Source organism: Sphaeramia orbicularis, chromosome 21, assembly GCF_902148855.1.
Source record: "Sphaeramia orbicularis chromosome 21, fSphaOr1.1, whole genome shotgun sequence".
Classification (NCBI taxonomy): domain Eukaryota; kingdom Metazoa; phylum Chordata; class Actinopteri; order Kurtiformes; family Apogonidae; genus Sphaeramia; species Sphaeramia orbicularis.
The window spans coordinates 59,346,434-59,360,877 of NC_043977.1; the positions used below are offsets into that span (position 1 = coordinate 59,346,434).

General features: G+C 50.6%; 1 protein-coding gene across 1 annotated transcript in view; it reads right to left on the reverse strand.

The window, feature by feature from the left end:
* Positions 1-7,520, reverse strand: part of igfbp5b (insulin-like growth factor binding protein 5b) — a 50,985-nt gene extending 43,465 nt beyond the window's left edge. Inside the window, exon 1 of the mRNA XM_030125736.1 lies at positions 6,824-7,520. Within this exon, the coding sequence (XP_029981596.1) occupies positions 6,824-7,190 (367 nt within the window). The 5' untranslated portion in view covers positions 7,191-7,520. The remainder of the gene's footprint in view (positions 1-6,823) is intronic.
* Positions 7,521-14,444: the final 6,924 nt, after the last annotated feature.

The window sequence follows — 14,444 nt, forward strand, 5'->3', positions numbered from 1 at the left end:
TAGAGTTAAAGGAACACTGGGACAGGAACTGAGGAGAAGAGGAACTAGAGTTAAAGGAACACTGGGACAGGAACTGAGGAACTAGAGTTAAAGGAACACAGGGACAGGAACTGAGGAGAAGAGGAACTAGAGTTAAAGGAACACTGGGACAGGAACTGAGGAGAAGAGGAACTAGAGTTAAAGGAACACTGGGACAGGAACTGAGGAACTAGAGTTAAACGAACACTGGGACAGGAACTGAGGAGAAGAGGAACTAGAGTTAAACGAACACTGGGACAGGAACTGAGGAGAAGAGGAACTAGAGTTAAAGGAACACTGGGACAGGAACTGAGGAGAAGAGGAACTAGAGTTAAAGGAACACTGGGACAGGAACTGAGGAGAAGAGGAACTAGAGTTAAACGAACACTGGGACAGGAACTGAGGAACTAGAGTTAAACGAACACAGGGACAGGAACTGAGGAGAAGAGGAACTAGAGTTAAAGGAACACTGGGACAGGAACTGAGGAGAAGAGGACCTAGAGTTAAAGGAACGCTGGGACAGGAACTGAGGAGAAGAGGAACTAGAGTTAAAGGAACACTGGGACAGGAACTGAGGAACTAGAGTTAAAGGAACACTGGGACAGGAACTGAGGAGAAGAGGAACTAGAGTTAAAGGAACGCTGGGACAGGAACTGAGGAGAAGAGGAACTAGAGTTAAAGGAACACTGGGACAGGAACTGAGGAGAAGAGGAACTAGAGTTAAAGGAACACTGGGACAGGAACTGAGGAGAAGAGGAACTAGAGTTAAAGGAACGCTGGGACAGGAACTGAGGAGAAGAGGAACTAGAGTTAAAGGAACACTGGGACAGGAACTGAGGAGAAGAGGAACTAGAGTTAAAGGAACACTGGGACAGGAACTGAGGAGAAGAGGAACTAGAGTTAAACGAACACTGGGACAGGAACTGAGGAGAAGAGGAACTAGAGTTAAACGAACACTGGGACAGGAACTGAGGAGAAGAGGAACTAGAGTTAAAGGAACACTGGGACAGGAACTGAGGAGAAGAGGAACTAGAGTTAAAGGAACACTGGGACAGGAACTGAGGAGAAGAGGAACTAGAGTTAAAGGAACACTGGGACAGGAACTGAGGAGAAGAGGAACTAGAGTTAAACGAACACTGGGACAGGAACTGAGGAGAAGAGGAACTAGAGTTAAACGAACACTGGGACAGGAACTGAGGAGAAGAGGAACTAGAGTTAAAGGAACACTGGGACAGGAACTGAGGAGAAGAGGAACTAGAGTTAAAGGAACACTGGGACAGGAACTGAGGAGAAGAGGAACTAGAGTTAAACGAACACTGGGACAGGAACTGAGGAACTAGAGTTAAACGAACACAGGGACAGGAACTGAGGAGAAGAGGAACTAGAGTTAAAGGAACACTGGGACAGGAACTGAGGAGAAGAGGACCTAGAGTTAAAGGAACGCTGGGACAGGAACTGAGGAGAAGAGGGACTAGAGTTAAAGGAACACTGGGACAGGAACTGAGGAACTAGAGTTAAAGGAACACTGGGACAGGAACTGAGGAGAAGAGGAACTAGAGTTAAAGGAACACTGGGACAGGAACTGAGGAGAAGAGGAACTAGAGTTAAAGGAACACGGGGACAGGAACTGAGGAGAAGAGGAACTAGAGTTAAAGGAACACTGGGACAGGAACTGAGGAGAAGAGGAACTAGAGTTAAAGGAACACTGGGACAGGAACTGAGGAGAAGAGGAACTAGAGTTAAAGGAACACTGGGACAGGAACTGAGGAGAAGAGGAACTAGAGTTAAACGAACACTGGGACAGGAACTGAGGAACTAGAGTTAAAGGAACACAGGGACAGGAACTGAGGAGAAGAGGAACTAGAGTTAAAGGAACACTGGGACAGGAACTGAGGAGAAGAGGACCTAGAGTTAAAGGAACGCTGGGACAGGAACTGAGGAGAAGAGGAACTAGAGTTAAAGGAACACTGGGACAGGAACTGAGGAACTAGAGTTAAAGGAACACTGGGACAGGAACTGAGGAGAAGAGGAACTAGAGTTAAAGGAACACTGGGACAGGAACTGAGGAGAAGAGGAACTAGAGTTAAAGGAACACTGGGACAGGAACTGAGGAGAAGAGGAACTAGAGTTAAAGGAACACTGGGACAGGAACTGAGGAACTAGAGTTAAACGAACACAGGGACAGGAACTGAGGAGAAGAGGAACTAGAGTTAAAGGAACACAGGAGACTGAGTGAACGCCAGGATTAGGGTTTTCCATGAGCAGAAGAAGGGAGAACAGGAGGGTCAGATGGCAGAGGTTCCTCTGTTCCACTGTTGGGGATTCCCTGTTCATGTTTATCAGACTGGAACTACTGTGGTCTACTGTGTGTGTGTGTGTGTGTGTGTGTGTGGGGGGGGGGGGGGGGTGACTCCTCCTATATGTCTGTTCTATGTCTGTTCTGTGTCTGTTCTCTTTCTTTTCTGTGTCTGTTCTGTTCATCTGTTCTATGTGTCTGATCTGTGTCTGTTCTATGTGTCTGTTCTGTTTGCCTGTTCTATGTATCTTTTCTGTGTCTGTTCTGTGTGTCTGTTCTGTTTGTCTGTTCTATGTGTCTGATCTGTGTCTGTTCTATGTGTCTGTTCTGTGCCTGTTCTATGTATCTTTTCTATGTCTGCTCTGTGTCTGTTCTGTGTGTCTGTTCTGTTTGTCTGTGCTATGTGTCTGTTCTATGTCTGTTCTATGTGTCTGTTCTGTGTGTTTGTTCTGTGTCTTTTCTATGTGTCTCTTTTATGTTTCTGTTCTCTGTCCGTTCTATATGTCTGTTCTATGTGTCTGTTCTGTGTGTTTGTTCTGTGTCTTTTCTATGTGTCTCTTTTATGTTTCTGTTCTCTGTCCATTCTATATGTCTGTGCTATGTGTCTGCTCTATGTCTGTTCTGTGTCTGTTCTCTTTCTTTTCTGTGTCTGTTCTGTTTGTCTGTTCTATGTGTCTGATCTGTGTCTGTTCTATGTGTCTGTTCTGTGTGTCTGTTCTGTGTGTTTTCTGTGTCTGTTCTGTGTCTGTTCTATGTATCTTTTCTATGTCTGTTCTGTGTATTTGTTCTGTGTCTTTTCTATGTGTCTCTTCTATGTTTCTGTTCTGTGTCCGTTCTATATGTCTTTGCTATGTGTCTGTTCTATGTCTGTTCTGTGTCTGCTCTGTGTGTTCTATGTCTGTTCTATGTTTCAGTTCTGTGTCTGTTCTTTGTCTGTTCTATGTGTCTGTTCTGTGTCTGTTCTTTGTGTCTGTTCTGTGTGTCTGATTTGTGTCTTTTCTGTTTTTCTGTTCTATGTCTGTTCTGTGTGTCAGTTCTGAGTGTCTGATCTGTGTTTGTTCTATGTGTCTGTTCTATGTGTCTGTTCTGTGTCTGTTCTATGTGTCCTCTCTGTTTCTGTTCTATGTGTCTCTTCTATGTCTGTTGTGTGTCTGTTCTATGTCTTTTCTGTGTCTATTCTGTGACTGTTCTGTGTCTGTTCTGTGACTGTTCTATGTGTCTGTTCTATGTCTGTTGTGTGTCTGTTCTATGTCTTTTCTGTGTCTATTCTGTGACTGTTCTTTGTCTGTTCTGTGACTGTTCTATCTGTCTGTTCTATGTCTGTTCTGTGTCTGTTCTGTGACTGTTCTATGTGTCAATTCTATTTCTGTTCTGTGACTGTTCTATGTGTCTGTTCTATGTCTGTTCTGTGACTGTTCTGTGTGTCTATTCTATGTGTCTGTTCTGTGTCCTTTGACTGTTCTGTGTCTTTTCTTTGTATGTTCTGTGTCTGTTCTGTGTCTGTTCCCTCATACAGATTTAGTTGTAATCCAACTCCTAACTCCGCCCCTCTGGGGTCTCCTGCAGAGTAACTCTAAATCCACTTACTCACACACACACACACAGACGAACCCCCACCCCAGTATATGAACAGAACCCCCACCCCAGTATATGGACAGAACCCTCCACCCAGTATATGAACAGAACCCTCCACCCAGTATATGAACAGAACCCCCCACCCAGTATATGAACAGAACCCCCACCCCAGTATATTAACAGAACCCCCACCCAGTATATGAACAGAACCCCCACCCCAGTATATTAACAGAACCCCCACCCAGTATATGAACAGAACCCCCCACCCCAGTATATTAACAGAACCCCCACCCAGTATATGAACAGAACCCCCACCCCAGTATATGGACAGAACCCTCCACCCAGTATATGAACAGAACCCCCACCCCAGTATATTAACAGAACCCCCACCCAGTATATGAACAGAACCCCCCACCCAGTATATGAACAGAACCCCCACCCCAGTATATTAACAGAACCCCCACCCAGTATATGAACAGAACCCCCACCCCAGTGTATGAACAGAACCCCCACCCCAGTATATTAACAGAACCCCCACCCCAGTATATGAACAGAACCCCCACCCAGTATATGAACAGAACCCCCACCCCAGTATATGGACAGAACCCTCCACCCAGTATATGAACAGAACCCTCCACCCAGTATATGAACAGAACCCCCACCCCAGTATATTAACAGAACCCCCACCCAGTATATGAACAGAACCCCCCACCCAGTATATGAACAGAACCCCCACCCCAGTATATTAACAGAACCCCCACCCAGTATATGAACAGAACCCCCACCCCAGTGTATGAACAGAACCCCCACCCCAGTATATTAACAGAACCCCCACCCCAGTATATGAACAGAACCCCCCACCCAGTATATGAACAGAACCCCCACCCCAGTATATTAACAGAACCCCCACCCAGTATATGAACAGAACCCCCACCCCAGTATATGAACAGAACCCCCACCCCAGTATATTAACAGAACCCCCACCCAGTATATGAACAGAACCCCCACCCAGTATATTAACAGAACCCCCACCCAGTATATGAACAGAACCCCCACCCCAGTATATGAACAGAACCCCCACCCCAGTGTATGAACAGAACCCCCACCCCAGTATATTAACAGAACCCCACCCAGTATATGAACAGAACCCCCACCCCAGTATATGAACAGAACCCCCACCCCAGTGTATGAACAGAACCCCCACCCCAGTATATTAACAGAACCCCCACCCCAGTATATGAACAGAACCCCCACCCCAGTATATGAACAGAACCCCCCACCCAGTATATGAACAGAACCCCCACCCCAGTATATTAACAGAACCCCCACCCAGTATATGAAAAGAACCCCCACCCCAGTGTATGAACAGAACCCCCACCCCAGTATATGAACAGAACCCCCCACCCAGTATATGAACAGAACCCTCCACCCAGTATATGAACAGAACCCCCACCCCAGTATATGAACAGAACCCCCCACCCAGTATATGAACAGAACCCCCACCCCAGTATATTAACAGAACCCCCACCCAGTATATGAACAGAACCCCCACCCCAGTATATTAACAGAACCCCCACCCAGTATATGAACAGAACCCCCACCCCAGTGTATGAACAGAACCCCCACCCAGTATATTAACAGAACCCCCACCCAGTATATGAACAGAACCCCCACCCCAGTGTATGAAGAGAACCTCCACCCAGTATATGAACAGAACCCCCACCCCAGTGTATGAACAGAACCTTCACCCAGTATATGAACAGAACCCCCACCCAGTATATTAACAGAACCCCCACCCCAGTGTATTAACAAAACCCCCACCCCAGTATATCAACAGAACCCCCCACCCAGTATATTAACAGAACCCCCACGCCAATATATCAACAGAACCCCCACCCCAGTGTATTAACAGAACCCCCCACCCAGTATATCAACAGAACTCCCACCCCAGTGTATTAACAGAACCCCCACCCCAGTATATTAACAGAATCCCTACCCCAGTATATAAACAGAACCCCCACCCAGTATATGAACAGAACCCCCACCCCAGTGTATGAACAGAACCCCCATCCAGTATATGAACAAAACCCCCACCCCAGTGTATTAACAGAACCCCCACCCAGTATATTAACAGAACCCCCACGCCAATATATCAACAGAACCCCCACCCCAGTGTATTAACAGAATCCCTATCCCAGTATATCAACAGAACCCCCACCCCAGTATATCAACAGAACCCCCACCCAGTATATGAACAGAACCCCCACCCCAGTGTATTAACAGAACCCCCACCCAGTATATGAACAGAACCCCCACCCCAGTGTATGAAGAGAACCCCCACCCAGTATATGAAGAGAACCCCCACCCCAGTGTATTAACAGAACCACCACCCCAATGTATGAAGAGAACCCCCACCCAGTATATGAACAGAACCCCCACCCCAGTATATGAACAGAACCCCCACCCCAGTGTATGAAGAGAACCCCCACCCCAGTATATTAACAGAGTCCCTACCCCAGTATATAAACAGAACCCCCACCCAGTATATGAACAGAACCCCCACCCCAGTGAATTAACAGAACCCACCCCCCAATCCCCTGGTTCGGCTGGAGCGCACGCGCACAGACCCCGTCCCGGGCTGGATGCGCGTGTCCGCCGGCTCTGTCCCATCATCCCCTTCGGTTCTACCTGTGTGTGGGTCCAGTTGAACCCGAACCCAGACTGAAGTGGACCAAACGGAACCCGGGTTCGTTTGTCAGATCCAGGTGTGCTCATCTGTGTTTATTATGGGATGTCTGTGCTCTACAGTTTCACATTCTCCTGTTTAATATATGTGTGTTTGTTGTTGTTGTTGTTGTTGTTGTTGTCTGGGCTCCTCGTGCACCGGTCGGTCAGTCGGTCGGTCGGTTCGGGTCGGTTGGGTTCGGTTCTTACCTCGGTTCGGATGCGCGTGCTTGTATCCCTTCTCGTTGGTGCACAGCCCCCTCCCGTGCAGGAGCGCGTGCAGGGGCTTCTCCTCGCCGCTCCGGGGCAGACACCGGAGGCCCTGGGCGCACGTGCCCGTGTAGACCCCGCACGGCTGCCCCTCCGCCAGGGCGCAGGTCAGGCAGCAGCCGCAGCCGGGCTCCTTGACCAGCTGACAGCCCACCGGCACCGGGGGGCACATGGACAGAGCCTTCTGGTCGCACGGCTCGCACGGCACGAACGAGCCCGCGCACACGCACAGCCTCCACGCGAATGTCACCAAGACGCACAGACGCAGACGCACGAGCATGGCCGGAGCGGAGCTGAGTTCCGACATAAAAAAAAAAAAAACTCTAGTAGAACAGAGGGGGTGGGGTGGGGGGGGGGTGGGGGGTGAGGGTCCGGGGTCCGCAGAACAGAAGGGGTGGGGGGGTGGGGGGTCGGTCTGCGCTCACAGGATAATCCGGCTCAGTCTGTGTCCAGGACACTCACCGGCTTTTAAACATCATCTACAGCCGGGAGGAGCGGGGCAGAGCCGGGCAGAGCGGGGCCGGTGTTCCGCCGGACGGTCCGGTGCTTCCCCTGCGCGCGCGCACACTCAAACACACATACACATACATACACACGCGCGCACACGAATTCACAGTCCGGTAGTTGTTTCAGCTGAAGTTTCGTGCGCAGACTGAAGCAGAAGAAGAAGTGGAAGAGCTTTAAAAAGAGGCGAGTCCACAACCCCTGACCATGAATACTGAAGAGAGAGAGGAGGAGGGAGGAGGAGGGAGGAGGGAGAGAAAGAGGAGGGAGAGACGGAGGGAAGGAGGAGAGGAGGAGGGAAGGAGGGAGGAGGAGGGAGAGAGGGAGGAGGAGGGAGGAGGGAGAGAGAGGGAAGGAGGGAAGGGAGAGAGAGGAGGAGGGGAGGGAGAGAGGGAGGAGCAAGGACGGGGGAGGAGGAGGAGGGAAGGGAGGTGCACTTGTTCCATGTCTTGTCAGGAGGCCAGACTGTTTTCAGCACAGGGATCAGTTTCAGCCTGAAGAGTGAACTGAAGCAGACACAGAGCAGACGCACAGAGCAGACAGAGCAGACGCACAGAGCAGACGCAAAGAGCAGATGCATAGAGCAGACGCACAAAGCAGACACACAGAGCAGACAGAGCAGACACAGAGCAGACGCAAAGAGCAGACTCACAGAGCAGACGCACAGAGCAGACAGAGCAGACACACAGAGCAGACACAGAGCAGATGCAAAGAGCAGACTCACAGAGCAGACGCACAGAGCAGACACACAGAGCAGACACAGAGCAGACAGAGCAGACACAGAGCAGACGCACAGAGCAGACAGAGCAGACGCATAGAGCAGACACAGAGCAGACAGAGCAGACGCAAAGAGCAGACACACAGAGCAGACGCAAAGAGCAGACACAGAGCAGACGCACAGAGCAGACACAAAGAGCAGACACAGAGCAGACACACAGAGCAGACACAGAGCAGACACAGAGCAGACACACAGAGCAGACACACAGAGCAGAAACACAGAGCAGACAGAGCAGACACACAGAGCAGACACAGAGCAGACACACAGAGCAGACACAGAGCAGACACAGAGCAGACACACAGAGCAGACACAGAGTAGACACACAGAGCAGACACAGAGCAGACACACAGAGCAGACACAGAGCAGACACAAAGAGCAGACACACAGAGCAGACACACAGAGCAGACACAGAGCAGACAGAGCAGACGCAAAGAGCAGACACACAGAGCAGATGCACAGAGCAGACGCAAAGAGCAGACACAGAGCAGACACAGAGCAGACGCAGAGCAGATGCAGAGCAGACACACAGAGCAGACACACAAAGCAGACACACAGAGCAGACACAGAGCAGACACAGAGCAGACACAGAGCAGACACACAGAGCAGACACAGAGCAGACACAAAGAGCAGACACACAGAGCAGACACAGAGCTGACACAGAGCAGACACACAGAGCAGACACAGAGCAGACACACAGAGCAGACACACAGAGCAGACACAGAGCAGACACACAGAGCAGACACACAGAGCAGACACAGAGCAGACACACAGAGCAGACACACAGAGCAGACACACAGAGCAGACACAGAGCAGACACACAGAGCAGACACAGAGCAGACAGAGCAGACGCAAAGAGCAGACACACAGAGCAGATGCACAGAGCAGACGCAAAGAGCAGACACAGAGCAGACACAGAGCAGACACAGAGCAGATGCAGAGCAGACACACAGAGCAGACACAGAGCAGACACACAGAGCAGACACACAAAGCAGACACACAGAGCAGACACAGAGCAGACACACAGAGCAGACACAAAGAGCAGACACACAGAGCAGACACAGAGCAGACACAGAGCAGACACACAGAGCAGACACACAGAGCAGACACACAGAGCAGACACAGAGCAGACACACAGAGCAGACACAGAGCAGACACACAGAGCAGACACAGAGCAGACACACAGAGCAGACACACAGAGCAGACACACAGAGCAGACACAGAGCAGACACAGAGCAGACACAGAGCAGACACAAAGAGCAGACACACAGAGCAGACACAGAGCAGACACAGAGCAGACACACAGAGCAGACACAGAGCAGACACACAGAGCAGACACAGAGCAGACACACAGAGCAGACAAAGAGCAGACACACAGAGCAGACACAGAGCAGACACACAGAGCAGACACACAGAGCAGACACACAGAGCAGACACACAGAGCAGACACAGAGCAGACACACAGAGCAGACACACAGAGCAGACACACAGAGCAGACACAGAGCAGACACAGAGCAGACACACAGAGCAGACACAGAGTAGACACACAGAGCAGACACACAGAGCAGACACAGAGCAGACACACAGAGCAGACACAGAGCAGACACACAGAGCAGACACAAAGAGCAGACACACAGAGCAGACACAGAGCAGACACACAGAGCAGACACACAGAGCAGACAAAGAGCAGACACACAGAGCAGACACAGAGCAGACACACAGAGCAGACACAGAGCAGACACACAGAGCAGACACACAGAGCAGACACAGAGCAGACACACAGAGCAGACACAGAGCAGACACACAGAGCAGACACACAGAGCAGACACAGAGCAGACACACAGAGCAGACACAGAGCAGACACAGAGCAGACACACAGAGCAGACACAGAGCAGACACACAGAGCAGACACAGAGCAGACACACAGAGCAGACACAGAGCAGACACAGAGCAGACACACAGAGCAGACACAGAGCAGACACAGAGCAGACACACAGAGCAGACACACAGAGCAGACACAGAGCAGACACAGAGCAGACACACAGAGCAGACACACAGAGCAGACACACAGAGTAGACACACAGAGCAGACACAGAGCAGACACACAGAGCAGACACACAGAGCAGACACACAGAGCAGACACAGAGCAGACACACAGAGCAGACACAGAGCAGACACAGAGCAGACACACAGAGCAGACACAGAGCAGACACAGAGCAGACACACAGAGCAGACACAGAGCAGACACACAGAGCAGACACACAGAACAGACACAGAGCAGACACACAGAGTAGACACACAGAGCAGACACAGAGCAGACACACAGAGCAGACACAGAGCAGACACAGAGCAGACACACAGAGCAGACACAGAGCAGACACACAGAGCAGACACACAGAGCAGACACACAGAGCAGACACAGAGCAGACACACAGAGCAGACACAGAGCAGACACAGAGCAGACACACAGAGCAGACACACAGAGCAGACACACAGAGCAGACACAGAGCAGACACACAGAGCAGACACACAGAGCAGACACACAGAGCAGACACACAGAGCAGACACAGAGCAGACACAGAGCAGACACACAGAGCAGACACACAGAGCAGACACAGAGCAGACACACAGAGCAGACACACAGAGCAGACACACAGAGCAGACACACAGAGCAGACACAGAGCAGACACAGAGCAGACACACAGAGCAGACACACAGAGCAGACACAGAGCAGACACAGAGCAGACACACAGAGCAGACACACAGAGCAGACACAGAGCAGACACACAGAGCAGACACAGAGCAGACACACAGAGCAGACACACAGAGCAGACACAGAGCAGACACACAGAGCAGACACAGAGCAGACACACAGAGCAGACACACAGAGCAGACACAGAGCAGACACAGAGCAGACACACAGAGCAGACACAGAGCAGACACACAAAGCAGACACACAGAGCAGACACAGAGCAGACACACAGAGCAGACACACAGAGCAGACACACAGAGCAGACACAGAGCAGACACAGAGCAGACACAGAGCAGACACACAGAGCAGACACACAGAGCAGACACAGAGCAGACACACAGAGCAGACACAGAGCAGACACAGAGCAGACACACAGAGCAGACACAGAGCAGACACAGAGCAGACACACAGAGCAGACAAAGAGCAGACACACAGAGCAGACACAGAGCAGACACACAGAGCAGACACAGAGCAGACACAGAGCAGACACAGAGCAGACACACAGAGCAGACACACAGAGCAGACACACAGAGCAGACACACAGAGCAGACACAGAGCAGACACACAGAGCAGACACACAGAGCAGACACAGAGCAGACACAGAGCAGACACAGAGCAGACACATCTGGAAGAGGAGGAGGAGAGGAGAAGTGTGGTCCCACAGTGTGTTCCACCCTCCTGTTCTGCAGACACAGGGGGTTGGTTGAATTCACAAACGTTGGGACACCTGGAGGAATTGAACCACCAACTTTCCAGACCTGATCAACCTCCATTGCTGCTGAACTGCTTTCAGTTGTTAACCCATTTCTTGTTCTCCTTTATGTAGAATTCTGAAATGTACATAATTTTTCAGTTTTTTTTCCTCTGTCAGTTCACTCTGACCTTTGGACCGGTTCATCTGTTCATTAAACTGGAACTGATGGAATTTACAGACTAAACTGGAACAAACTGGGCTGGTCTAAAACTGTGGACTGGTGGTATATACGAGGGGCGACTGAAAAGTTTTGAGTCAAACATGGAAAGGATTAAGATATGAAGACCAAATTTGGTCCATAAAATCTTTCTCATATCTTAATCCTATCCACTACATTTGTTGGTCAGTCTTTTTTCTGTTTTCCTGAACTTTCTGTATCCAGTGTTTCCTGAAAACTGGACAAACTGGAGTATGAGGAGCTGAAAGGCCTGAGCCCAGCTGAGCTCCAGAAGGTCCTGCAGGACACAGGAGCTGAACACGCCCCTTCATATGCCGCAGTGGAACCATGGGTACATGAGTTCAAACATGGAAAAGACAATGTTGAAGATGAACCAGGGTCAGGGAGGACGTGGACAGCAGCAGCTCCTGAGAACACTGACCCGGTCCTGGACGCGGTCACGGAGGATCGCCGGATCTCAACTTATCGGATTACCAAGAAACTGGGATCTGACAGGAGCCAGCAGATCATGTAATCACAGATGAACTGGGATGTTAAAGGGGTCTGCCACATGGGGGCGGGGTCTGTGACTCTGGAACAAAAACACCTGATGCAGAAGGTTAACGTGACACTCTGAGGAAAAACCATCCAGGTTCTGGGACCGATTAGTGACCATGATGAGACTGGGGTCCATCACCATCAGCCTGAGACCAAGGAGCAGCCTAACCCTGACCCAGACCCAGACCCTGACCCTGACCCAGACCCTGACCCAGACCCAGACCCAGACCCTGACCCTGACCCAGACCCTGACCCTGACCCTGACCCAGACCCTGACCCAGACCCTGACCCTGACCCTGACCCAGACCCTGACCCAGACCCTGACCCTGACCCTGACCCAGACCCAGACCCTGACCCTGACCATGACCCAGACCCTGACCCTGACCCTGACCCTGACCCTGACCCAGACCCAGACCCTGACCCTGACCCAGACCCTGACCCTCACCCACACCCTGACCCTGACCCTGACCCAGACCCTGACCCAGACCCTGACCCTGACCCAGACCCTGACCCAGACCCTGACCCTGACCCAGACCCTGACCCTGACCCTGACCCAGACCCTGACCCTGACCCAGACCCTGACCCAGACCCTGACCCAGACCCTGACCCTGACCCTGACCCAGACCCTAACCCTGACCCTGACCCGGACCCTAACCCAGACCCTGACCCTAACCTGGACCCTGACCCTGACCCTAACCCTGACCCTGACCCGGACCCTAACCCAGACCCTGACCCTGACCCTGACCCTGACCCAGACCCTGATCCGGACCTTGACCCTGACCCGGACCCTAACCCAGACCCTAACCCAGACCCTGACCCTGACCCTGACCCAGACCCTGACCCTGACCCTGACCCTAACCCTAACCCTAACCCTAACCCTGACCCGGACCCGGACCCGGACCCTGACCCTGACCCGGACCCAGACCCTGACCCTGACCCTGTCTCCAACCCCACAGAAGGCAGAGCTCAGACACATTCTCCAGTTTGTCCAGTTTTCAGGAAACATTGGATACAGAAAGTTCAGGAAAACAGGAAAAAGACTGACCTGACCAAGAAATGTAGTGGATAGGATTAAGATATGAGAAAGATTTTATGAACCGTGTGTGTGTGTGTGTGTTAGTGTGTGTGTGTGTGTGTGTGTGTGTGTGTGTTGTGTGCGTGTGTGTGTTGTGTGTCCTTCTCTGTTCATGGAAAATCCCTAACTCTACAGAATGAGTCTTTCTGTTGTTCCACTTTGTCAACTTGTCACTTTACATTTACACAACTGGAGTTCCTGATACACACACACACACACACACACACAAACACACAGACAGACAAAAACACACACACAAACACACACGCACAAAGACACACACACAAACACAAACACACACAGGTGTAATTGTGTATCTGTGTGTTTCACATTTCAAACCCAACACACACCTGTCACATACACAGAAAACATGGACCTCAGTGTCTGATGGGGGCGGGGCATACCTTTGGGAGGCTATTGTCACGGCAACCGAGGGGGAGGAGGATGAGGCGGTCCACGAGCAGAGTGTAAAGGGTTAAAGTCAGCTGAGTGTGGACCTGGGACACATGTGACCTTTAGTCCACACTCTTCATCCTGATGGTAATGAAGCACTTAAGTCCAAAACCAACACACTTTAAGGGTCTGTTTGAAACACACTTTAAGAGTCTGTTTGAAAAACACTTTTAGGCTCTGTTTGAAAAACACTTTAAGGGTTCTTTTTGAAACACACTTTAAGGGTCTGTTTGAAACACACTTCAAGGTAAAGTTTGAAACACACTTTAAGGGTTCTTTTTGAAACACACTTTAAGGGTCTGTTTGAAACACACTTCAAGGGAAAGTTTGAAACACACTTTAAGGGTTCTTTTTGAAACACACTTTAAGGGTCTGTTTGAAACAGACTTAAAGGGTCTTTTTGATACACACTTTAAGGGTCTGTTTGAAAAACACTTTTAGGCTCTGTTTGAAAAACACTTTAAGGGTTCTTTTTGAAACACACTTTAAGGGTCTGTTTGAAACACACTTCAAGGGTCTGTTTGAAACACACT